Below are 25,843 nucleotides of genomic sequence, written 5' to 3'. Positions count from 1 at the left end.
GTTGTATTTGTCCTCCAGGGGTTTAGAGGCCGACTTGTGGGCCTACCAAGTTGAGGCGTACACAATCAGGAGATGATTGTACGTGAAGAGGATGATAGTAGGGACCCGCCAAGGTCATGGCAGTACGCAAGCAAGTGCCTCCTTATTTCAATCCAATAAAAAAAATGGCTCCTCCTAATGGATTTCTGACATCTGGGTCCCATGCCATTGTCAACATAGTCAATAAACGAGAGAGTTGCACAACGAGCGGCTGACACCAGGGACCCAAATAAATGCCACTCCAAATCTGGTGTTTCTGAGAAATGCCACTGCAATTTCCAAACTTTGAAAAATGCCACTCCATGCCATTTCCAGTGGCATTTTTCGAAGTCTGGAGTGGCGTTTTTCAAAGTTTGCAAATTGCAGTGGTGTTTTCCAAAGTTTGCAAAAATTGCAGTGGCATTTTTTAAAGTTTGGAAATTGCAGTGGCATTTTTATGAATCGCCATATTTGTTGTGGCATTTATCTAATTTGTTTTTGAGACGGAAGCAGGGTGTCAACTGGGCTGTGCGGGGCACTCTGGCCTGTCTAGACAGCCTTCTCTTTTATGTTTACCATAGACCAGCCTAGTAGTTTTTTTCTTTCTGAAAATGGCTAGCCCAGTTTTTTTGTGATTTGTCAAGTAAGTCGCTTTGTCAGGCCTACTGGGCTGCAAATATTTCAAGACGAGGAGAGCTTCATTCGGCTGGACGAGAAAATGGCCTATCAGTAATGAGAAATGGGTTGTACATTTTTAAACACATCAAACCGGCAATTACTTTCAAATTTCTTTTTTTCATTTCAAGATTTTAAATTGCATTAATTTTTATGCATGGACAATTATTTGGATTTTATATTGATATACATTTATTTTTAAAATCAGTTTGAATGTGACTCGAAATTTCGGGATTAAAAACAGTTCGGACCGCACCGAAATATGCAACATTCCGTATAATTTTTTAACCGTGGCCACAATATGGGATGTAATGCTAACAAAAAGAATATGGGCTCCAAAAAAACCTTAAGAATTAGCAAATGGGCTGTAAATTATTAGAAATAATGGCAGATGGGTTGTATGTTGTTTTCATAGATTTGAGGCTTTCCTAAAAAAAGGTTGACGCACAAGCAGTGACTGTTGGATGTCCATCCAACGGCCGTCATGCTTCTTCAATCTCTGCTCTTCCTGCTCCAGCCGCTCAAACAAGCGCCAGCAGGACTGCCTGCTCCCTCCTCCCCGCGGTCGGCTATGCTGCCGCGCAGGCCTCACCGCCCCACCGTACTCCCATCACTGGCCTAGCCATCCCTCTACTCACCCACACCTGTTGTATTCTCCGGCGACAGCAAACGAACCAGTAAACCCTCGTACAGTCGTACTCCCCTCCGCGTGGGAAACAACTGTCGAGTCTTCCTTGCCTCCGTGTCGTTCCCTTCCTAGGCCTCGCTGTCTTCCACCGCCCTGGTGCTCTCGGCGCGGCCTGGTCAACATGGTCAACGACCGACATGCATCTAAAGTGGACTGTACGTGGAGATGCTGACAGCTGGGTCCATGGCCGCACGCAAGGAAATGCCTCCTTATTACGCGCAAAATAATGATTCCTCCACCTGACATCTGGGACCCACCAAAAGGGCCTCTGTATTTCACGAAAAAATGTTACCGCCGCTGACAGCTCGGACCCACCAGCTATATCTTCGCACGCAAGGAAGTGTGTCCTTATTACGCACAAAAATGAATACTCCCCCTGCTAGCTGGGACCCAGTATAGTGGCAGGCTGACTTGTGGGCCTACTAATTTGACGGGGACGGAGAGCTTTGTCAACTTAGTCAATATGCACCATTCTAGCTCCAGTGACCGTACGATGTCCATCCAATGGCCGTAGTGCTTCTTCAACCTCTGGTCTTCTTGCTCCAGCCGCCCAAACCAGCGCCAGTCGTGCCTCGTGCTCCTGTCTCCCATGGCCGACTGCGATGCGGCGGAGGCCTCACCACCCCTACTACTCCCACCGCTGGCCAGGCCATCCCTCTACTCACCCACACCCCCTGTTATTCTACGGCGACGGCAGCCTCACACCGCAGGGAACCAGTGAACCCTCATACTCCTCTACGCGTGGGCATCCACTACCACATCTTCCCCGGCTCCACGTCGTCCCCTTCCTAGGCCTCGCCGTCGTCCACCGCCCAGGTGCTCTCAGCGCGGCGTGGTCAACGTGGTCAAGGAATGACTTCCATCGGAAGAGTACTGTACGTGGAGAGGCTGACAGCTGGGTCCACGGCAGCTGCAAGGAAGTGCCTCCTTATTGCGGAAAATAATTATTCCTCCACCTGACAGCAGGGACCCATCGGACGGACCACTGTATTTGGCGAAAAGAACGTTCCCCCCTGACTGTTGGGACCCACCGGACGCGCCACAGTATTTCGTGAAAAAAAACGTTCCCCCCGCTGTCATCTTGGACCCACCGGAAGTGTCGCCTTATTACGCACACAAAAATGAATACTCCCCCTGCTAGTTGGGACCCACCTTGGTGGGTGGCTGACTTGTGGGCCTACTAAGTTGACGGGGAGGAGTGCTTTGTCAACTTAGCAATATGAACGATTCTAGCTCCAGTGACCGTACGATGTCCATCCAACAGCCGTTGTGCTTCTTCAACCTTTGGTCTTCTTGCTCCAGCCGCCCAAAGCAGCGCCGGTCGTGCTGCATGCTCCTGCCTCCCGTGGCCGGCTATGCTGCCGCGAAGGCCTCACCGCCCCATACTATTCCCACTGCTGGCCAGGCCCTACTGCGACGGCAGCCTCACACCGCAGTCAAACCAGTGAACCCTCGTACTCCTCTCCGCGTGGGCTTCCACTGTCGCGTCTTCCCCAGCTCCGTGTTGTCCCCTTCCTAGGCCTCGCTGTCGTCCACCGCCCTGGTGCTCTCGGCGCGGCGTGGTCAATGTGGTCAAGGAACGGCTTCCATCGGACGTGGACTGTACGTGGAGAGGCTGACAGCTGGGTCCACGGCCGCAGCAAGGAAGTGCCTCCTTATTACGCGCAAAATAATTATTCCTCCACCTGACAGCATGGACCCACCGGACGGGCCACCATATTTCACGAAAAAATGTTTCCCCTGACTGCTAGGACCCACAGCTACATCTTCGCATGCAAGGAAGTGCGTCTGGGTAATAAAAACGATTCGCCCCCCTGACTGTTGGGACCCACCAGCTACATCTTCGCACGCAAGGAAGTGCCTGACAGTCGGGACCCATTTGGTCGAAGCGTACATAGTGTTGTCATTCTGGTCGCGAATGTGTACATATATACTGGTCGATGTAGAGGCGCGCACGTGTCGTAGTAGAGGCGCACACGTAGCATGTACACATACGTACAGCGACCAGTGTGCAAGAAAGAAAATACGGCCACGTACGTACATACGGGCAGGGTCTCGAACGCCTACTCGCACATACGTACGGCCAGGGCTTGTGTACATGGCTGGGTCAGAACGGAGAAATACAATCGTCGTCGTGTTCATGGGGAGCCAACCAGCTGGGTCGGAACGGAATGCGTCATCGTGTTCATCGGGAGGGCTTGGACGGAACAGCCGATGGAAACAAGGCCTGGAGTATCGCAGAACGGAAGAAACGGCCTTGTGTTCGACCGGCCACGTTCGAAACGGGATCATGTTCATCGGGAGGGGTCTGGCGTACCACAAAACGGATGAAATGGACCTCCTACGGTCGAAACGGGGAACCTGTTGATCGGGAGGGGTGTGGCGTACCACAAAACGGAGGAAACGGACTTGTGTTGGAGCGCTATGGTCGAAATGGGGGTCCTGTTCATCGGGAGGGGTGTGGCGTACCGCAAAACGGGACTCCACGGGATACTGTTCATCTCCACTGTCGACCCCCTCCAGCCTCCACGGGCTACTATTCATCCACCGTAGACCTCCTCCAGCCTCCACCTGCGACTGTTCATCCACGGGCTCCTGTTCATCCAGCCTCCACCGTGCGCTACTCCACCGGCTACTGTTCAACCAGCCCTCTCCACGGGCTCCTGTTCAACCACCCCTCCATGGGCTACTGTTCATCCTGCCCTCCACCATCTACTGTTCATCCTTCCCTCCACGGGGTCCTGTTCATCCAGCCCCAACCGACTCGATCGATCGGGGTACTATTCATCCAGAGGCAACACTACGGGATCTTGTTCATCCACCCCACCGGGAACTGTTCATCCAACCCCCCCCCCTCCCGCAACGCTCACTGTTCATCCAGAGGCAGCATCGATCGGCTTCAGTTAGCAGCAGTAGCAAAGGAATCGCTCGATCGGGTTCAGTTAACAGCCATCGATCGCTCGGGTTCAGTAGCGCGTAGCCTGCAGTGCAATCGCTCGGGTTCAGTTAGAGCCCAACGCCTCGCTCGGGTTCAATTAGAGCCCAACTCCTCGCACCCACGCGCGTGCGTGTATGAGAGAAACACGCATCGCTCGGCCCCGACCACCCACCGTAACTGGGAACACCCCGATATTTTCCTCGCCCTCGCTTCTACCATGGTTTTTCCATCATGGACGGCCCAAAGAATGTCATGCAGCTGCGTCTCCGGCCCGCCCAGGACGAAAAGCCCGTTTTCTGTCATGATTTTTTGTCATAGAAGTAGGACCCCACCACATCTATGATGATACCGGGTTTTGTCACAATTATCGTCGTAGAAGTGTCATAGGTATGACAGAAAAAAAATTCCGTTCGGCCCAAAATGTCACGGATGTGTCTTTTTTGTAGTGGCTGCTTCCTGGCATCTTCATGAGATTGTAGCCAAGGTGGGTCACCGCCATGAACTTGGCCAAGGCCGGTTACCCAAGGATGGCGTTGTACGGCAGGCCGATGCAAGCGATGTCAAAGTCGATGAGCTCGGTGCGGTAGTTGTTGCAGGTGGCGAAGGTGACGGGGAGGCGGATCTGCCCCAGGGGATAGGTGGAGCCGTCGACAACTCCAAAGAAAGGCTTGGTGGGGCGGAGCCAGTCGTGGGGCACATGAAGCAAGCCGAACGCTTCCACGGAGAGGACACTGAGGCCGGCGCCGCCGTCAACGAGGGTCCTGGTGATGGCGACGTTGCAGATGGTGGGGGTACAGAGCATCGGGAGCACGCCGGCGCCGAACGTGGTTGCGGGGTGGTCCCTTGAGTCGAAGGTGAGGTCGGCCATAGGCACCGCCCATCCTGGTGGCGTCCCTCGCTGTACATGGGCGGCGCCCACTTGGCGAAAGAACTGCTTGATGTGGCGGTCCGAGGCCAGCGCCTGTGAGCCGCCGAGGAGGGCCGCGACGGCATGAGGCACTAGCGTCGCGAAGCGCGCGATAAAGAGACCGCACAACTCCTCCCATGAGGCCACTGAAGACTCCGGCAAGCCCATGAGCCAGGCGCGCGGCACACCTGTAAGGGCCATGGGTAGCCAGTTCTCCATGGCCTTGTCGTCTCCACCGGCCACCAAAAAAGCCTCCGCATATGCCTGGAGAAACCCCACCGGGTCCGCTGCGCCGTCGTAACGAGGCGGCAGCTCCGGCCTGAACTTGGTCGGCCACTGCACCGCTGCAAGGTGGGGGTAAAAGCTCTGAGACCCATGATGTCTGCTAGACTACGTCGGTATTTCCCCAAAGAGGAAGGGATGATGCAGCACAACGATGGTAGGTATTTACCTCAGTGATGAGACCAAGGTTATCGAACCAGTAGGAGAACCAAGCAACACTGTGTAAACAACACCTGCACACAAATAACAAATACTCGCAACCCGACGTGTTAAAGGGGTTGTCAATCCCTTTTGGGTAACGGTGCCACAAATTGGCAAACGGGCGTGATAAAAATATGATAGATGGGATAAATAGATCTCAGATAAAATAAATTGCAGCAAGGTATTTTTTAGTATTTTTGGTTTAATAGATCTGAAAATAAAAGCAAAGGAAAATAGATCGCAAAGGCAAATATATTAAAGAAGAGACCCGGGGGCCGTAGGTTTCACTAGTGGCTTCTCTCGAGAAAAATAGCAAACGGTGGGTAAACGAATTACTGTTGGGCAATTGATAGAACTTCAAATAATCATGGCGATATCCAGGCAATGATCATTATATAGGCATCACGTCCAAGATTAGTAGATCGACTCCTGCCTGCATCTACTACTATTACTCCACACATCGACCACTATCCAGCATGCATCTAGTGTATTAAGTTCATGGAGAAACAGAGTAATGCAATAAGAACGATGACATGATGTAGACAAGATCTATTTATGTAGAAATAGACCGCATCTTGTGATCCTTAATAACAACAATACATATGTGTCGGTTCCCTTTCTGTCACTAAGATCAAGCACCGTAAGATCGAACCCATCACAAAGCACCTCTTCCCATTGCAAGATAAATAGATCAAGTTGGCCAAACAAAACCCAAATATCGGAGAAGAAATACGAGGCTATAAGCAATCATGCATATAAGAGATCAAAGAATACTCAAATAACTTTCATAGATAAAAACATAGATCTGATCATAAACTCAAAGTTCATTGGATCCCAACAAACACACCGCAAAAGAATTACATCATATGGATCTTCAAGAGACCATTGTATTGAGAATCAAACGAGAGAGAGGAAGCCATCTAGCTACTAACTACGGACCCGAAGGTCTACAAAAGACTACTCACACATCATCGGAGATGCACCAATGGACATGATGAACCCCTCCGTGATGGTGTCTAGATTGGATCTGGTGGTTCTGGACTCTACGGCGGCTGGAATTGATTTTCATCGACTCCCTTAGGGTTTCTGGAATATTGGGGTATTTATAGAGCAAAGAGTCGGTTCGGGAGGCACCCAGGGTGGGAACAACCCACCAGGGCGTGCCTGGGCCTCTAGGCGCCCCTGGTGGGTTATGCTCCCCTCAAAGCACCCCCAGGCGCTCTCCGGCCCATTGGATGTCTTCTGGTCCAAAAAAATCCACAAAAAGTTCCGCTGCATTTGGATTCCGTTTAGTATTGATTTCCTGTGATGTAAAAAACATGCAGAAAACAGCAACTGACACTTGGCACTATGTCAATAGGTTAGTAGCAAAAATGATATAAAATGACTATAAAATGATTATAAAACATCCAAGAATGATAATATAACAGCATGGAACAATCAAAAATTGTAGATACGTTGGAGACGTATCAACCCATGGCGCCCCTGAACACACCCCTAGTCCGGTTGGTGGAGTGGTGCTTGCCATGAGAGCCGAACGACGCGGTGGAGTGCGGCAAGCTGAGAGGCGGATCTTCGATGCACCCCTACCTAGCGCGCTGCTACGTCTTGAGCTTGCGTTGGTTTTCCCCGAAGAGGAAGGGATGCAGCAGAGTAGAGTAAGTATTTCCCTCAGTTTTTGAGAACCAAGGTATCAATCCAGTAGGAGCCCACGCTCAAGTCCCTCGTACCTGCACAAAGCGATAGCTACTCACAACCAACGCGATTAGGGGTTGTCAAGCCCTTCAGGTCACTTACGAGAGTGAGATCTGATAGATATAATACTTTTGGTATTTTTGGTATAAAGATGCAAAGTAAAAAGTAAAGGCAAAGTAAAAAAGCAAAGCAAGATTAAAGTAATGGAGATTGATATGATGAGAATAGACCCGGGGGCCATAGGTTTCACTAGTGGCTTCTCTCAAGAGCATAAGTATTCTACGGTGGGTGAACAAATTACTGTTGAGCAATTGACAGAATTGAGCATAGTTATGAGAACATCTAGGCATGATCATGTATATAGGCATCACGTCTGTGACAAGTAGATCGAAACGATTCTGCATCTACTACTATTACTCCACTCATCGACCGCTATCCAGCATGCATCTAGAGTATTAAGTTAAAACAGAGTAACGCCTTAAGCAAGATGACATGATGTAGAGAGATAAATTCATGCAATATGAAATAAACCCCATCTTGTTATCCTCGATGGCAACGATACAATACGTGCCTTGATGCCCCTTCTGTCACTGGGTAAGGACACCGCAAGATCGAACCCAAAGCTAAGCACTTCTCCCATGGCAAGAACTACCAATCTAGTTGGCCAAACCAAACGGATAATTCGAAGAGACTTGCAAAGATAACCAATCATACATAAAAGAATTCAGAGAAGATTCAAATATTATTCATAGATAGACTTGATCATAAACCCACAATTCATCGTTCTCAACAAACACACCACAAAAAGAAGATTACATCGAATAGATCTCCACAAGAGAGGGGGAGAACTTTGTATTGAGATTCAAAGAGAGAGAAGAAGCCATCTAGCTACTAACTATGGACCCGAAGGTCTGAGGTAAACTACTCACACTTCATCGGAGAGGCTATGATGATGTAGAAGCCCTCCGTGATGATGGCCCTCTTCCGGCGGAGCTCCGGAACAGGCCCCGAGATGGGATCTCGTGGATACAGAAAGTTGCGGCAGTGGAATTAGGTTTTGGCTCCTGTTCTGATAGTTTGGGGTACGTGTGTATATATAGGAGGAAGAAGTACGCCGGAGGAGCAACGAGGGGCCCACGAGGCAGGGGGGTGCACCCTAGGGGGGGCACCCTCGTGACCGCCTCTTTTGTTCCTTGGAGCAGGGTCCAAGTCCCCTGGATCACGTTCGGTGAGAAAATCACGTTCCCGAAGATTTTATTCCATTTGGACTCCGTTTGATATTCCGTTTATCTGAAACACTGACATAGGCAAAAAAACAGCAATTCTGGGCTGGGCCTCCGGTTAATAGGTTAGTCCCAAAAATAATATAAAAGTGGAAAATAAATCCCAATATAGTCCAAAACAGTAGATAATATAGCATGGAGCAATCAAAAATTATAGATACGTTGGAGACGTATCAGGCATCCCCAAGCTTAATTCTTGCTCGTCCTCGAGTAGGTAAATGATAAAAAGAGAACTTTTGATGCGGAGTGCTACTTGGCATAATTTCAATGCAAATCTTCTTAATTGTGGTATGAATATTCAGATTAGAAAGATTCAAGACAAAAGTTTATATTGACATAAAAAATAATAATACTTCAAGCATACTAACAAAGCAATTATGTCTTCTCAAAATAACATGGCCAAAGAAAGTTATCCCTACAAAATCATATAGTCTGGCTATGCTCCATCTTCACCACACAAAGTATTTAAATCATGCACAACCCCGATGACAAGCCAAACAATTGTTTCATACTCTAACTTTTTCAAAACTTTTTCAATCTTCACACAATACATGAGCGTGAGCCATGGATATAGCACTATAAGTGGAATAGAATGGTGGTTGTGGAGAAGACAAAAAGGAGAAGATGGTCTCACATCAACTAGGCATATCAACGGGCTATGGAGATGCCCATCAATAGATATCAATGTGAGTGAGTAGGGATTTCCATGCAATTGATGCACTAGAGCTATAAGTATATGAAAGCTCAAAAAGAAACTAAGTGGGTGTGCATCCAACTTGCTTGCTCATGAAGACCTTAGGCAATTTTGAGGAAGCCCATCATTGGAATATACAAGCCAAGTTCTATAATGTAAAATTCCCACTAGTATATGAAAGTGATAACATGAGAGACTCTCTACTATGAAGATCATGGTGCTACTTTGAAGCACAAGTGTGGTAAAAGGATAGTAACATTGTCCCTTATCTCTTTTTCTCTCATTTTTTTATTTGGGCCTTTTTTATGGCCTCTTTTTATTTGGGCTTCTTTGGCCTCTCTTTTTTTATTTTTTTTATTTTTCGTCTGGAGTCTCATCCCGACTTATGGGGGAATCATAGTCTCCATCATTCTTTCCTCACTGGGACAATGCTCTAATAATGATGATCATCACACTTTTAATTTTCTTATAACTCAACAATTACAACTCGATACTTAGAACAAAATATGACTCTATGTGAATGCATCCGACGGTGTACCGGGATATGCAATATGACAATGATGAATGTGTCATGAACGGAACGGTGGAAAGTTGCATGGCAATATATCTCAGAATGGCTATGGAAATGCCATAATAGGTAGGTATGGTGGCTGTTTTGAGGAAGGTATATGGTAGGTGTATGATACCGGCGAAAGGTGCGCGGTATTAGAGAGGCTAGCAAAGGTGGAAGGGTGAGTGTGCGTATAATCCATGGACTCAACATTAGTCATAAAGAACTCATATACTTATTGCAAAAATCTAGAAGTTATCAAAGCAAAGTATTACGCGCATGCTCCTAGGGGGATAGATTGGTAGGAAAAGACCATCGCTCGTCCCCGGTCGCCACTCATAAGGAATACAATCAATAAATAATTCATGCTCCGACTTCATCACATAACGGTTCACCATACGTGCATGCTACGAGAATCACAAACTTTAACACAAGTATTCTTTAAATTCACAACTACTCGACTAGCATGACTTTAATATTATCACCTCCATATCTCAAAACAATTATCATGCTTCAATCTTTTCTTAGTATTCAACACACTCAAAAGAAAGTTTCACAAATCTTGAATACCAAGCATATTATTATTAAGCAAATTACCATGCTATTAAGAGACTCTCAAAATAATTTAAGTGAAGCATGAGAGATCAATAGTTTCTTTAAAACAATTCCACCACTGTGATCTAAAAGATCTAAGTGAAGCACATAGAGCAAAATTATAACGCTCAAAAGATATAAGTGAAGCACATAGAGCAAAACTACTTAGCTCAAAAGATGTAAGTGAAGCACATAGAGTATTCTATCAAATTTTAATTCATGTATGGCTCTCTCAAAATGTGTGTACAGCAAGGATGATTGTGGCATACTAAGACACAAAGACACAAATAATACAAGACGCTCCAAGCAAAACACATATCATGTTGGTGAATAAAAATATAGCTCCAAGTAAATTACCGATGGAAGTGGACGAAAGAGGGGATGCCTTCTGGGGCATCCCCAAGCTTTGACTTCTTGGTGTCCTTGGATTATATTGGGGGTGCCATGGGCATACCCAAGCTTAGGCTCTTGCCACTCCTTGTTCCATGATCCATCAAAAGAATTCACCCAAAACTTGAAAACTTCACAACACAAAACTCAAAATAGAAAACTCGTGAGCTCTGTTAGCGAAAGAAAACAAAAGACCACTTCAAGGTACTGTAATGAACTCATTCTTTATTTATATTGGTGTTAAACCTACTGTATTCCAACTTCTCTATGGATTATAAATTATTTTACTGCCATAGATTCATCAAAATAAGCAAACAACACACGAAAAACAGAATCTGTCAAAAACAGAACAGTCTGTAGTAATCTGCAGCTAGCGCAAGATCTGGAACCCCAAAAATTCTAAAATAAATTGCTGGACGTGAGGAATTTATCTATTAATCATCTGCAAAAATAATTAACTAAATAGCACTCTTCAAATAAAAATTACAGCAGTTCTCGTGAGCGCTAAAGTTTCTGTTTTTTACAGCAAGTTCAACAAGACTTTCCCCAAGTCTTCCCAACGGTTCTACTTGGCACAAACACTAATTAAACACAAAAAAACACAACCAAAACAGAGGCTAAATAATTTATTTATTACTAAGCAGGAGCAAAAAGCAAGGAATAAAAATAAAATTGGGTTGCCTCCCAACAAGCGCTATCGTTTAACGCCACTAGCTAGGCATAAAAGCGAGGATAGATCTAGGTATTGCCATCTTTGGTTTTGGGAGAAAAGAGAGAAAACTTGTTATATATGGAATTAATCTTTCTATTTTGACAGAGCACATGTCCATTAATGGTAGAATAAAGATTAATAATGTTGCGGAAATTGGCATCTAGGCTAGCTTTTATCTCTTTAATAGATTCGTTTTGGTAAGAAAGCAAGAGAGATGTAATTTCAGTTTTCTCATTAATGGGATGCCCAAATATAGTTTTCATCCTCTCATAGGTATCTATGGGGTCCCCTTCAAAGAAACCCCCCTCGAAAATAGAATCTAAGACTTGTTTGAACGAAGCGGGTAGCCCAACATAAAAGCTTTTCAAGTAAACCTCAATTTGATATTGGGGTACATAGCTAGCCCGGATCCTTAACAGCCTATCCCAAGCATCTTTCAAAGATTCATCAAGTAAATAACGAAAAATTCCAGAATCATCTTCATCAAAATTACTAAGGTTCTCATTGATAACTCCGACAAGTTGTTCTATAGCATTCCGATTTATGAGTTTAGATAAGATAGCAGGATTGTCTAAAGCACTAGAACTTGGGAGAGAACCCCCAACTCTTTTTGGTTCTGACATGGTGAGGGAAAAGAGGCAATAGAGAGGGAGGATAAGGAGAGAGAGAGGGCGAATAAAACGGCAAGGGTGAATTGGGGGGAGAGGAAAACGAGAGGCAAATGGCAACTAATGTAATGCGAGAGATATGGATTGTGATGGGTACTTGGTATGTTGACTTTTTGCGTAGACTCCCTGGCAACGGCGCCAGAAATCCTTCTTGCTACGTCTTGAGCTTGCGTTGGTTTTCCCCGAAGAGGAAGGGATGATGCAGCAGAGTAGCGTAAGTATTTCCCTCAGTTTTTGAGAACCAAGGTATCAATCCAGTAGGAGACCACGCTCAAGTCCCTCGTACCCACACAAAGCGATAGCTACTCGCAACCAACGCGATTAGGGGTTGTCAAGCCCTTCACGGTCACTTACGAGAGTGAGATCTGATAGATATAATATTTTTGGTATTTTTGGTATAAAGATGCAAAGTAAAAAGTAAAGGCAAAGTAAAAAAGCAAAGCAAGATTAAAGTAATGGAGATTGATATGATGAGAATAGACCCGGGGGCCATAGGTTTCACTAGTGGCTTCTCTCAAGAGCATAAGTATTCTACGGTGGGTGAACAAATTACTGTTGAGCAATTGACAGAATTGAGCATAGTTATGAGAATATCTAGGCATGATCATGTATATAGGCATCATGTCCGTGACAAGTAGATCGAAACGATTCTGCATCTACTACTATTACTCCACTCATCGACCGCTATTCAGCATGCATCTAGAGTATTAAGTTAAAAACAGGTTAACGCCTTAAGCAAGATGACATGATGTAGAGAGATAAATTCATGCAATATGAAATAAACCCCATCTTGTTATCCTCGATGGCAACGATACAATACGTGCCTTGCTGCCCCTTCGGTCACTGGGTAAGGACACCGCAAGATCGAACCCAAAACTAAGCACTTCTCCCATGGCAAGAACTACCAATCTAGTTGGCCAAACCAAACGGATAATTCGAAGAGACTTGCAAAGATAACCAATCATACATAAAAGAATTCAGAGAAGATTCAAATATTATTCATAGATAGACTTGATCATAAACCCACAATTCACCGGTCTCAACAAACACACCGCAAAAAGAAGATTACATCGAGTAGATATCCACAAGAGAGGGGGAGAACTTTGTATTGAGATTCAAAGAGAGAGAAGAAGCCATCTAGCTACTAACTATGGACCCGAAGATCTGAGGTAAACTACTCACACTTCATCGGAGAGGCTATGATGATGTAGAAGCCCTCCGTGAGGACGGCCCTCTTCCGGTGGAGCTCCGGAATAGGCCCCGAGATGGGATCTCGTGGATACAGAAAGTTGCGGCGATGGAATTAGGTTTTTGGCTCCTGTTCTGATAGTTTGGGGGTACATGTGTATATATAGGAGGAAGAAGTACGTCGGAGGAGCAACAAGGGGCCCATGAGGCAGGGGGGCGCGCCCCCCACCCTCGTGACCGCCTCTTTTGTTCCTTGGAGCAGGGTCCAAGTCTCCTGGATCACGTTCGGTGAGAAAATCACGTTCCCAAAGATTTTATTCCGTTTGGACTCCGTTTGATATTCCGTTTATCTGAAACACTGAAATAGGCAAAAAACAGCAATTCTGGGCTGAGCCTTCGGTTAATAGGTTAGTCCCAAAAATAATATAAAAGTTGAAAATAAAGCCCAATATAGTCCAAAACAGTAAATAATATAGCATGGAGCAATCAAAAATTATAGATACGTTGGAGACGTATCACGCGCCAAATGTCGGATTCTGGGCTCCACAGACTCTAGATAGATTCAAACTCTGGGGTGCATGAGAAGAACTCAACCTCCTCAGTCTGCCTACTTGCCGCTCTCACGGCCTAGCTCGATGAACTGGAAAGGAACGGGACAAGGCAGTTTACCCAGGTTCGGGCCACCTTGTGGTGTAAAACTCTACTCCTGCTTTGTGGTGGATTAGCCTCGAGGTGGGCTGAGAATGAACTTGTACAGTGGAAGAACAACCTCAGGAGGTTTGTTCTTGAGCTGGTGAGGGAGAGGATGATCTGAATGATCCGTCCCCTTATATGGTGGTGGCTAGGCTATATTTATAGTGGCCTTGGTCCTCTTCCCCCAAAATGTAGGCGGGAAGGGATCCCACAACGGCCAAATTCGAAGGGACATAACTAGTATATCTTATCCTGACGAAAGGTGGTCTTCACGTGCAAAGCTTCTAGTCGTGACGCCGCGGTGGGCCCGGCGATGACCTCCGTCCTGTCGGTCTTAGTCTTGCTGCATGGAAATGGAAACCTTTGGCTGATTCCTCGGGACTCCGCGCCTGTGCTTGCCTCCTTAGCACCAAAGAGGAAACTGTTGTACTGCGCCCGTTGGCGCCCGCCTGGCCTTGGTCGTCATGGCTTGCGTCATCCGAACCTCACGAGGTGGAGGCTTGCATAGAGATCTCTGCTCCTCAGGAGCTAGCCTGAGGAGGCCGCTCCTCCTCGAGGTCTTGGTGTCATCCACCTCGCGAGGCTCGGCCCCTTGCAAGGGTCTTGGGTTGTCGAAGATGAAGGTGGGCCGTACCAGGCCGTTGATGGAGCCACGCCATGGGGCGTAGGAAGACAAGTCTGGATACCCCCATTCCCAGAACGCTGACAGGGGTGGCCAAGGGCAGGAGCCCAAGGGGGATTCAGCCACCCTTGGGGTGCCTCCTAGATGCCTCCCCTCTAACCCACCTATATATATGTGGGAGGGGGCGCCACACAAGGCCATGACAATCTGTTAGCCGTGTGCGGCGCCCCTCTCCATAGATTCATCCCTCGCTTAGGTAGACGCCTCTCCTCCCTGACCTCATGCTACGTCACCTACCATGGTGGAACAGGGTGCGCAATTCAACGACGACCATCGGATGGTATGGTTTCAGCGTAGGGCATCACAGTGCAGGGCGAGATCACGATGCCGGCCATCACAACTATTTGTGGTAGCGTGAGACTCAAAAATCCTGAGACATGGCTACCTTACATAGGCTTGAATCTTGAGACTTAAAATCCTAGTGGGTGCTACTTAGAAATTGACATGGCTACCTTACATAGGCTTGAATCCTGGGACTTCAAATTGGATGTAGAGATGATGAGAATATTCCTAATGTGGCCGAGGGATTTCTAGGAGAACATTTTAATGATTTTTTCTACTTTGTTGATAAGATCCTTGTGAAAATAATAATGGTAATTTATCTATTCATGCTCCTAATAAGGATGGTGCTCCTTCTCCTAAGAGATCTAGAGCTGGTGAATTATTGATATATACATTGGAGGATCAATTGTTGTTGGCGGTTTTTTGCTCCTCCTAGATTTTTTTGTGGTAAAAATAGTGCTCCCATGAGAGACAGGAATGAGGAAAAGGAAGACAATGAGGAAAATAATTCTGATCAAGAGAGTGGAGAGGAATATAATTAACTTTTCGTTGATACATTTGCGTGTGAAAAGCAAAATGAACAAGATATGTAAGTTGAGGGCTATGACGTGATAAATCACAACAATTTCCTTATGAGGAGATGGTGGTTAATAGCATGTAGTTGATTCCTGATCAAGTGGTTGTACCTCAATATACTTCCTATGTTGCCGCTATGCTTAGCGAGCCTACAATTATTGAGATGGACCCTGTGATGTTTTCTACGCATAAATTTCCTCTGTTTATGTTGTGCAATCTCCCACTACTTCTGTTGAACGGGTGGAAATCATTCCTACTACTGCTATACATGCACTAAAATGGAAAATACAGAAGCCAGAGTTGTCGATCTCAGCAGGAAGAGGAAACCGCAAGGTACCGACAATATGTCTTCTCTAAATACTTTTCTACATTTTGATAATTTAGAATGGGTATTGAAATTTTCGGTGATAATTTTATTGCCATAAATGTTTTCAGAAAAATCGAGAACAACTAGCTGGAAAAAGTGACTATTTGGAACAAAAACAAGATAATGTGTTGCTTCTAACTAAAGTGGGTGGGGAATAATCTCTTCTTAGCACTAATAGGATTAATGATGGAGATATACATGAGGAAACTTGCACTATTGTTAAATCTAGGAACTGAGAGAGAGAGAGAGAGTAAAGTTGATATTGTCATCTCTAAACATATTACTAGAAGTTAAATAAACAAAATTGCGATACTGCAGGTGTTACCAATTGCTACTCCTGTAGGAGTCATTGGGTTTCCCCAAAGAGGAATGGTGAAATAGAACAACAAAAAGGTTTTGCCTCAGTTAAGAATCAAGGTTTATCGAACCAATAAGAGCTTCTAAGCTAACAGGATAAACAACACATGTGCACAAACAAACAAAAGACTTGCACCCAACATGGCAAGAGGGTTGTCAAGCCTCTTATCTTGCTAGCTACAAGATTAAAAGAAAATAGAGATATGTAGTGGTAAAATAGTGAGGCAAATAAAAGAGCAATTTTTGTATAAGAGTTTATTAATGGAAAATAGACCCGGGGCCCATAGCTTCACTAGTGGCATCTCTCTGTCAAAAACAGGTGAATGGCATGGTAAACAAATTATAGTTGGGCAATTGAAAAGATTGCAATATTTATGACTATGATCATTCATGGCATAATCTCATATATGCATTAGGAATATTCTCATAAAGACGCGGATTCTTGGCGGTGGGTGCGTTTGGATGGACACGTGCAGGAGAGTGACAACGTCTAGCATCGATGGTAGTATGATCTGACAAGGTGAGTGGGTTGATCGCTCCTGAAGATGGAACGACAGAACATGGCAGCGATAGTTCCAGAGCTTGCGCATGCGATGCGCATTGCGGGTCGGCCAGACCGAGGGGTGCTCCCGACCCTATGCGGGCAGTTGCATGATGCCACTGGATTAGGTAGTGCTTGTTCATGCAGTTCAGGCACATTATCATGAGTGTAGGTGTTGTGACTTTGTTCACTAGATCTATGTATGCATGTTGTCAGACTCTGTTGAATAATAATAAAATGGCTGTGTGCATCTATTGATGCAGAGGCCAGGGGTAAATCCTCCTTTTAAAAAAAGATCCACCAGACCTGGAAATCATCCTTCTACTGCAACCAATCTACACACATGAGTGTCAAATTTGCACGCGTTGGTCACCATCTCTGACAATAGAGATTCCCTTGGAGACACCTGGTCGGGCTACAGGTCGTCCATCCACGTGGCGCCTTCCACTCGCCCGATGTGCATTCGCTGTTGTGCCGAGCACGAGCTCCGATGCCACTACAACCTACAACACCGCTATCAAATAGCTCTGTTGTGCCGCTTAGTTCCACCCGAAGGTTACACACCCGCCCGGATCCAGACGCGAGAGGCCTAGCCAAATCCACTCACGCTGCTATGGAGCGACCTCCATGCCACATGCATCTGACACAATCTCCAAAAAGGCTACATGAAGCCGACCGTTGGTTGTAGTCCGCCTCGATCCAACCATGCGGCTCTGAGCAGATGCTCTTTGTGCAACCCCGTGCTACACTCGCATCCCACCAAGACAACCTCCAAATGCACCAAATGGTATATTTTAATGGAAATTATTGTATTGAAGATGCGTTCATTTGAATCCCCTCAGTGGGAGGATTGCTCGTTTGAAGAGGGATATGGCATGAAGGAAGAGGAGGACATTGCTTTTATCTTTATGATTCACAAGAAAAGCAGGCCGAATCATGGTGGTTCCGTTTTTGGGCAGGAGTTGATTCAGAGGGATAGGAAATAGGCGCGCACTAGATTAATGAAAAACTATTTTAGTTCGTCTCTGGTGTATCCAGAGCGATACTTCCGCTGCCGATTTAGGATGTCTCCAAATTTGTTCCTTAACATTGCCAAATGTGTGAAGCAACATGATTGGTCCTTTAAGCAGAGGGGGATTTACACCAGAAATCTTGGACATAGCACCATCCAAAAAGGTGACTTCCGCATTGCACATGATGGCATATGGTGTCCCCCACATGTTTCACTTATGATAACTTGGTAATGGGAGAGAGCACTTCAATCTTTTACATTAAGAAATTTGTAATGGCAGTGGTTGAAGTGTTTGGGCCAGAGTATTTGAGAGCATCCAATGCTCAGGACACGATGAAGCTTTTGGAGATGAACAAAGCCCGTGGGTTTTCAAGTATGCTTGGCTCCATTGATTGCATGCATTGGAAGTGGAAGAACTACCATGCAGCATAGCATGGACAATTTGAAGGACACGAAGTATGCATCCATCATTCTTGAGACCGTGGTCGATCAGAAGACATGGATTTTACATGCATATTTTTGGGATGTCTGGATCTTGCATTGACATCAATGTGCTCCAACGACCACCTCTCTTTGCAAAGTTAGTCAATGGGGAATCACCAACAATGGATTTCCAATCAAATGACCGCACATACAACATGGGCTATTACCTTGCAAATGAGATATATCCGCAGTGGACTACTTTTGTGAAGCCAATTTCCTGCCCACCCCCACCCCCCCCCCCAAGGTAAGAAAGACTCTACTTCCATAATGCTCAAGCGACCGCTAGGAAAGATGCGGAAAGGACTTTTGGGATTTTGTAAGCCCAATTTGCTATTTTGCGAGGATCGACTAGGTTTGGGGATCAAGAAATTCTTTGGTGCATCGTCACAATCTATGTGATCATGCACAACATTATTATTGAGAATGAGAGTGGGAAAGATTTTGATTACACCTTCTATGAAACCATCGGACAACCGGTGCAGCCGCGTAGAAGAGAAGACCAAATTCGACGCTTTCTTGAGGTGTACCATGGCATTCCAGATTCTGATAGGCACGCAGATCTTCAAAAGTATCTCATCGAAAAGTTGTGGGCATGGCATGGGCAACAAGACCACTATGTCATAGATGATGAACTTTGTTGTTATGTGTATTGAATTCGATGTTGTGGATTGATGAACTATGTAATAATTTTGATTTTGTGGATTGATGAATTTGATGTTATGTTTGTATTATTTGTTTCCGATTCATTTGGGATGAGTTTGATATCACACGTTTCAATATGTGTTCAATTGTAGTGCCCTATTTTAGGACGACTGTTGGAGCACTGGTGCCCTATTTTAGGGCTACTATCGGAGAAGAAGAAAAATTGATGCCGTAAAACTCATCTTTTGTGCCCTAAAGCAGTTTTCAATGCCCTGTTATAGTGCGTTGTTAGAGATGCTTCAACCGGTACAACTAACATAGAAAACCTATGCTACAAGTTAATTTCTTTTGAAAATAATTGAGTATATTAACATAATATATATATCAATCATGTTGTAGTTATAAATTCAACTTACAGATTGAAAAAACACAAATCATACTATGAATGACAGTTAATTTAACCGTGCTATGAACTGGCCTCGTTAACATCATGATGATTTTGTAATTTAACTAAAACCACGCCATTTATTTTGGATCGGGGGGAATATTTTTGTTATGCTAGCTGCAAGTTAAATTTGTTACTGAAATATATCAGGTGCTCCTACACCTTTAATGCTCCCATGCTCTCAACATTCAAAAACAAATTTCAGTGTTTCACGAATTTTCAGAAATAGATGTGAATGTTCATGAGTCATGTTTCTACAACCCCTAAAATCTGCAAATCTAAACTCAAAACACACATGGAGGAAAAAAACAAATCTGCATGAATAGTGTAAAAAAAAGTGCCACATAAAGACAAAACCAGAAAACGCACTATTCACATCCAGATTTGTATACTTTTTTGTTTCTCCATGTGTGTTTTGAATTTGATTTGAAAAATTTAGGGGTAATATTGACATCTCTTGTGAATGTTAATTTGTTTTTTTTTCAATTTTAGATTAATTTGTTGAAAATTGAAATGTTGCAAAAAAAAAAAAGCGAGCCTGGCCGGGAGTACGGCACAGTAGACGTTCATCCACGTAAAGCCGTTCAAAACGTACCAGAAAAATCACTCAAACTCCCTCCCACCTTCCGCTCCTCTCGACGCTGCCCGCTAAACCACCGTCTCCCTCTCCCTCCCATGGCCGCGCCCGCCCTCCTCTCCCTCTCCCCCGCCGTCTCCAGGCACCCCCACCTCCTCTTCTCCCACACCCACTCGCCTCGCCACCTCCGCCTCACCCCTCTCGCCGCCTCCTCCTCCCCCTCCCCCTCCCCCTCGCCGGCCGGCGGCGGCGGCGGCGTCTTCCTCTCGCCGAGCGCGCTCTCGCAGCTCGACGCGCTCGCCGCCTTCCGCTACGAGCACACCTTCCCCCACGGCAGCCTCACAGTGCGGGCCCTCACCCCGACCGACGACGCCGAGGCCGAGGTGCTCGTCCGCCTCCTCGCTTCCTCCTTCTCCGAGGACGTCAGATGGGCCCCCGCGCAGCGCTACGCCCAGCTCCTCGCCTTCGTCATCCGCCGCTACCTCTACGAGCGCCGCGGCCTCGCGCCCCACGCTGCCGTCCTAGTGGGTTTCTACAAGCCCGCCGCCGCGGAAGAAGGGGGGGAGGGCGAGGTCGACGGGGATGAGGGAGAGATGGCGTGCACCGCCGAGGTGTCGCTGGACGCGGTGGGCGCCCCGGGGGCACCGCCCACGCCAACGCCGCCGCTCGAGTTCCCTTACATCTGCAACATGACCGTGAAGACCTCGTTGAGGAGGTAACGGATAATGCTCTCTTTCCAACCACCATTTTGCCCACCTGTTTATTTTTGTAAAATAGGATAAATCTGTACATACATGTTGGACATTGAGTTGATTGTGAAAGGGGATTCCCTGGAATTATGACCTATGGAGGACTCGAGTAAACCATTTTTTGTTTGGGATTGCTATTTGTTGCCAATTGTCACATGTGCAAATTAAAGATTTGGGTAGAGTTAAGGGATTCCTTAAAAGTATGGACTATGGATCATCTGAGTAAAAGATTTCAGCCAATTGTGACATGTGCATCCTTCAGATTGGAATTACTGTCCTCTTTTTATGTTCAACATGACCAATGATACAATTTTACTAGTATAACATAGTCCCCTACACATTTGATCAGCTATCCTGATTCGAATGAAATGAAATCCTAGCTTCTGGGAGCAAGAAGAGACCGCAATTCTCTGGCTAATTTCCGCCGATTCCCCTCATTGCTGGAACCCTGGATGAATGCATGGGTACAGATTCGGTTCCTCGTATGTTAGGTTTGTGTGTTCTTAGAAGGGGCATCTTGTCTGTGGATGTGATGCTGTATGGAATAAAATTGTCCTGACTCTATCCTTGTCCTGGTGTAGCTACACACCTTAATGTCGGAGAGCCAGTGGTATTTTCTAATCTGCTCCCATGGATCGATTCCTGATTCCGCAGTTTGTCATCCAGCGTTACTGCCTGACTTGGCAGTGGTGATGGCGATGTATGTTATGAGCTCTTTTAGTTAGTGATGCTCCGGTTTTGTCTTTCTGTGCTCTTCGTCTTTTCCTGGGCAATCTCGCACGAAGCAGTGGTTCAGCATCCTGTCCTGCCCAACAAAGGGCATGTTCCCGGCCACAATGTTTTCAATGAATTTTGGTTCTCACCTGTTAGTGTGGGCAGCTGATGCGTCTCTTCGGAACCTTCAAGTGCTTGTCCTGTCTTGGTCTTCTGCAACCTTTTTACTGGAGGATTGGAGAAACACAGACACAGGCACGAAGGGCGGGTTTGAAGACACGTTCATAGTATCTTGATGAAAATTTTGTTTTTATCAAGGAGCCCATTGCTTGTTTTCGTTCTTTTCAAATTACTTGGTGCTCTTATACTATCTTTGTTTAATCAATAATGTTAGTTAGTTTTGCTTTGAAACATGATACAAATTTATTGTAATTCACCAAAGTAGAACAATTAGGCGAGAAATCATTTAAAAGCAGTTTTGTTTATATAACTATTGGAGTGGCCTGCGCAATTTGATAGCTAGATTTGTTTTTCTTGTATTGGATTCTTATAATATTTTTTAAAAGCTTACATCGTTATTATCTAGTCCCGCCAAAATAAGCGGTGTATATATTTTCCTTTTACCAAATAATAGCTCAACTGTAATCTGGTCCCACCAGAAAAAGGGTCTAGATCTTTCGTTTTCTCTAAATCTAATCTATACATCTAGCCCAACCAAAATAAGCGGAGTAGATTTTTTTTAATCTTTCTCTCAAATATTTTGAGATTTCTATATTTCTAGATTAATGTTGGAATTTATATGCCTCCAAATGAATGTGGTACCTTGAATCTCACTTGTTGTTTAAAGATATAGATGAGTTGATTGCAAAATTGATTGGTTTAATGCCATATGGAGTAGTATATTATGTTTGCGATATTGGATTCTATTGTTGTTCTAAAACTAAAAATCTTGTTTTGCTCACCAGGAGAGGAATTGGAAAACAACTTCTTAAGGCATGTGAGGATCTGGTTGTCAAGATGGATGCCAAAACGCGTGTATATCTTCATTGTAGAATAATTGATGAAGTGCCGTTCAACATGTACATAAAAGCAGGATACGACATTGTTCAGACTGACAGTATCCTTGTTTGGCTGAGCCTCCAGAAGCGCAAGCACTTGATGCGCAAGGAATTACCGCAAGTTTCTGTTGGTAGTGATGTACAACCTTAGAATTTTGAGGGGCTGAACATGCCATAGCACCATCAGGTAAACATAAGTTGAATCTTGTGTGTAAATCTTATGCTTCTAGTTAGCCCTAATTGACATGTGCATATTTACTACTGTATTCTCCTTGTCAACTGGCTATGAAAAATGGTTTTTGTGGAGATGAATTTAAGTACTTGTAACATATCTTGACCTATTGTATAGCTAATATGCTCACTGATCAGAATTGATGTTTGAACATCGTAACTCTGGTGGTTTCAAAAATTGATGAAGAAATTAATTAATGTTGGAGTAAGTACATTTTCTGGTTCTATCCTTCGTAAACTTTCCACATACATGACTAGTGATCATGTGTACAGGTCATCACAGTACACATCTATCATCTTTCTGAATCTAAAACTGTTGCAGAAAACGGAGAAATGAGGTTTGACTTTGGCATAGTAAAAAGAAGGAAAAGAGGGACTCTCCGGGATCTTATGGATTAGCAGAAGTTCCTGCATCATTGGTCTTCCATGTTTTTCTTATATTTGTTAAGCACAGCAAGTAATAGCTCATTCCACATATCAATTGGTCCTGGCAGGCACCAATGCGAACAATCACTGTAACCCCTCATCCACTCATTATTCCAATGAATCCCTGGGTGTGCATCAGGTCTCATAGACATAAGCTTGGTTATATCTAGGATCTCTATATTCATCCCGCCCTTTTGTTTTTTCTCCTTTTGTGCTCTGTTGGCTTCCTCAACCTGGACATCTCTTATTTCCCTTTCAATTGTACTGGTCATTGCTGTTCCTTCTCCCACTGGTTCAGTTCTGTTGCATGCTCCTCCAGTATTCCACTGGCCATTTTCAAAATGTGCCGTTGTTGCTGTCCTCACCACTGTTAACTGCAATCTGGATTCTCGGCGGCTATTCAAGTTACTGATAGCCGTCCTAAACACCCTCTGAATAGCTGAAGTGACGCTGAAACTTGTGATGTTATCCTCTGAGCAGTATATGCAGCCGATTAGTTCCCCATCTTCATAGAGATAATTTGTTCTGAAGAACCAATGTGAACTAGATACAACTAAGATATTGATCTCATGCAAGTTTGCAGCTAATCTTGCATCAAGTTTATCTAAGTGCATATCATGCGATTCAACTAATGTCCCGTTGATCTCTCTTTGAGAATCTTCTACTAGAAATTTTGTCCAGAGTGCCATGAGAGTGAAGTTATAAGATCTGAAGTTCCATGTGATAAATTTATCTTTAGTGTCGCTGTGAACTTTTGTTGGAGCTTCTACCTGCATTAGTTTGTACAGTCAGATTACTCACTCTAATAGGAAGTGTTTCTAGATTTAAAGTAGATGAAGTAGAAGTGCTACAATATTGTAAGTATCTATGGTACATTTCTATAGCATTAACTATTAAGGTAGACTAAGTGGTTGATGACTCAATAACTGTTGCATAAAACCCATGAAGGTATGGAGGTCCGACGTACTAAATGTTACACGGTTTCAGCTTAGCTTGTAAATAAATTAGCACCTTGAACCACTATGGCTCACTGTAGGTTCTAAACATTCAGAGCAAATCAATGAAGCTACATAAAAATATGTGAATATTTAGGTTACCCCATTGACATGGTGAAGGCTCCAGCAGAGTTATGATGCCCAGTTAAGATCTTTATTATCTCAACCAATAGCCTTTTGTTTTCTTTCTTGGCAACTGTAACCGGGAACATTTCTTGGACTTCCTGTTCTTGTTCCTGCCTACCGGGTCTATATATGTGTTCAGAACTTTAAAAGTGAAACTAAACAATACGCATGTTAATGTCAGGATCAGTGACGATAAGTAATATGGACATTGCTATTGTTCATAACATGTATCGGAACTAAACACTGCTTACTCACCTGAGACAATAAACAGAGGAGTGACTCCATCTGGTTCCGTCCAATTGAATCCCTGACGAAAGCCAATGTCTTCCCTTGGACAATATTTAAGAATAGCTGAGGTTGAAACCTTGCCATATCACAGCCGTGTGGCTTCCACCTCCAGTTTACATAATCCATTTGTTTTCCATACTTTGCGCAGTTCTTTGAATCTGGTATCGTCGGGCATGTCATGTTAGTGTAGATTGGGCCTCCCAAATCCCTGATCCATGTGCCATTGAATAGACTGCAGTCCATTTCATTATCTTCGTCACCTGAAAAATAGTGAAATCACTATGAATTTGTTGGAGAGAAAAGCTCGCTGTGCTTCATACTGTTTGGACAATTGGACCCTACATGTATCCTCTACTTGTATGGCATTTTTGATAGTACCGAGACTCTTTAAAGGGTTGATTTTTCGGAGGCAAAAGGTCTCCTTTCTGTTGTTTATTTGTATCTGTACTTTGTCTTCTTATGTTTTGAAGGTTTATTTATCTTGCATTTTGTTTTATATGTATAAACTAATCTGATGTGGAGGGCATTGCAAGAACTGAGAAAAAGATCCCATGATATACGCTGCAACTGGTAACTGATATTTGTATATATATGTAGTACCAAACAGGCTTGGTAATCATGTACACAACCTTCCAACTCTACTATTTGAGCTTGATATAGACATTGAGCTCGTGTCTTATATTCACTGCATTCATATTCCAAACTGAAAATGGAAAATAACCAACAAGTGCTAGAGAAATCTGGCACATAAATGTAACTGATGGTATTACATGAAACATAACGAGTAAATAAATACTTCCTCCGTCCCGAATTACTTGTCGCAGAAATGGATGGCGACAAGTAATTCGGGACGGAGAGAGTATATGCTTGAAAGTGCAACTATCTCTAGGTGGTTTTGGTAATTCATAACAACATATAGCTCATTGAGCTAATGCTATTCCAAGATGATTATTTCAGGAGAGCTCAATGATTGGCATGGCATGGATGGTGAAAGTGGAACCCTCAAAATGCTAAGGACAAAGGATTGGCTCAAGCTCAAAAGCTCAAGACTCTTCATTTTATATTTTAGTGATCCAAGATCAAATTGAGTCTTTAGGAAAAGCCAATACTATTAAG

At 44.7% G+C, this 25,843-nt stretch overlaps 2 protein-coding genes across 5 annotated transcripts; one reads left to right on the top strand and one right to left on the bottom strand.

Annotated features, from left to right (window-relative positions):
- The first annotated feature begins 20,185 nt into the window (after positions 1–20,185).
- LOC125538534 (GCN5-related N-acetyltransferase 5, chloroplastic) lies at positions 20,186–23,679 on the top strand. 4 transcript variants are annotated; one of them, XR_007296398.2, is made up of 4 exons: positions 20,186–20,855; positions 22,569–22,848; positions 23,031–23,097; positions 23,215–23,679. XR_007296398.2 is itself a non-coding variant. In XM_048701818.2 (3 exons), exons 1-2 carry the CDS (start codon positions 20,239–20,241, stop codon positions 22,810–22,812), a joined length of 861 nt encoding a protein of 286 aa, XP_048557775.1. In that variant the 5' UTR covers positions 20,186–20,238; the 3' UTR covers positions 22,813–22,848; positions 23,215–23,679. The 4 variants fall into 4 exon arrangements, 3 of the variants coding, with proteins under 3 accessions (XP_048557775.1, XP_048557776.1, XP_048557774.1); XM_048701818.2 differs by lacking the exon at positions 23,031–23,097; XM_048701819.2 differs by lacking the exon at positions 23,031–23,097 and having other exon boundaries at positions 23,166–23,679.
- Positions 23,306–25,383, bottom strand: LOC147985837 (xyloglucan O-acetyltransferase 4-like). The gene is made up of 2 exons (XM_087544340.1): positions 24,695–25,383; positions 23,306–24,088 (listed from the first exon to the last, which is right to left on the bottom strand). Exons 1-2 carry the CDS (start codon positions 24,968–24,970, stop codon positions 23,306–23,308), a joined length of 1,059 nt encoding a protein of 352 aa, XP_087400466.1. The 5' UTR covers positions 24,971–25,383.
- Between the last annotated feature and the right edge of the window lie 460 nt (positions 25,384–25,843).

This window comes from Triticum urartu, chromosome 2A, assembly GCF_056163025.1.
Source record: "Triticum urartu cultivar PI428250 chromosome 2A, HENAU_Tu73, whole genome shotgun sequence".
In the NCBI taxonomy this organism is placed as follows: domain Eukaryota; kingdom Viridiplantae; phylum Streptophyta; class Magnoliopsida; order Poales; family Poaceae; genus Triticum; species Triticum urartu.
This window is presented reverse-complemented; position numbering and strand designations above follow the sequence as displayed.

Bases quoted from the DNA above. Each gene is read 5' to 3' on its own strand.
- LOC125538534 (XM_048701818.2), top strand. From the start codon at position 20,239: ATGGCCGCGCCCGCCCTCCTCTCCCTCTCCCCCGCCGTCTCCAGGCAC. The intron at 20,856-22,568 runs GTAACGGATAAT...TTTGCTCACCAG, and splicing joins GTGAAGACCTCGTTGAGGAG to GAGAGGAATTGGAAAACAAC.
- LOC147985837 (XM_087544340.1), bottom strand. From the start codon at position 24,970: ATGGACTGCAGTCTATTCAATGGCACATGGATCAGGGATTTGGGAGGC. The intron at 24,089-24,694 runs GTGAGTAAGCAG...AAACTAATGCAG, and splicing joins TCCTCTGTTTATTGTCTCAG to GTAGAAGCTCCAACAAAAGT.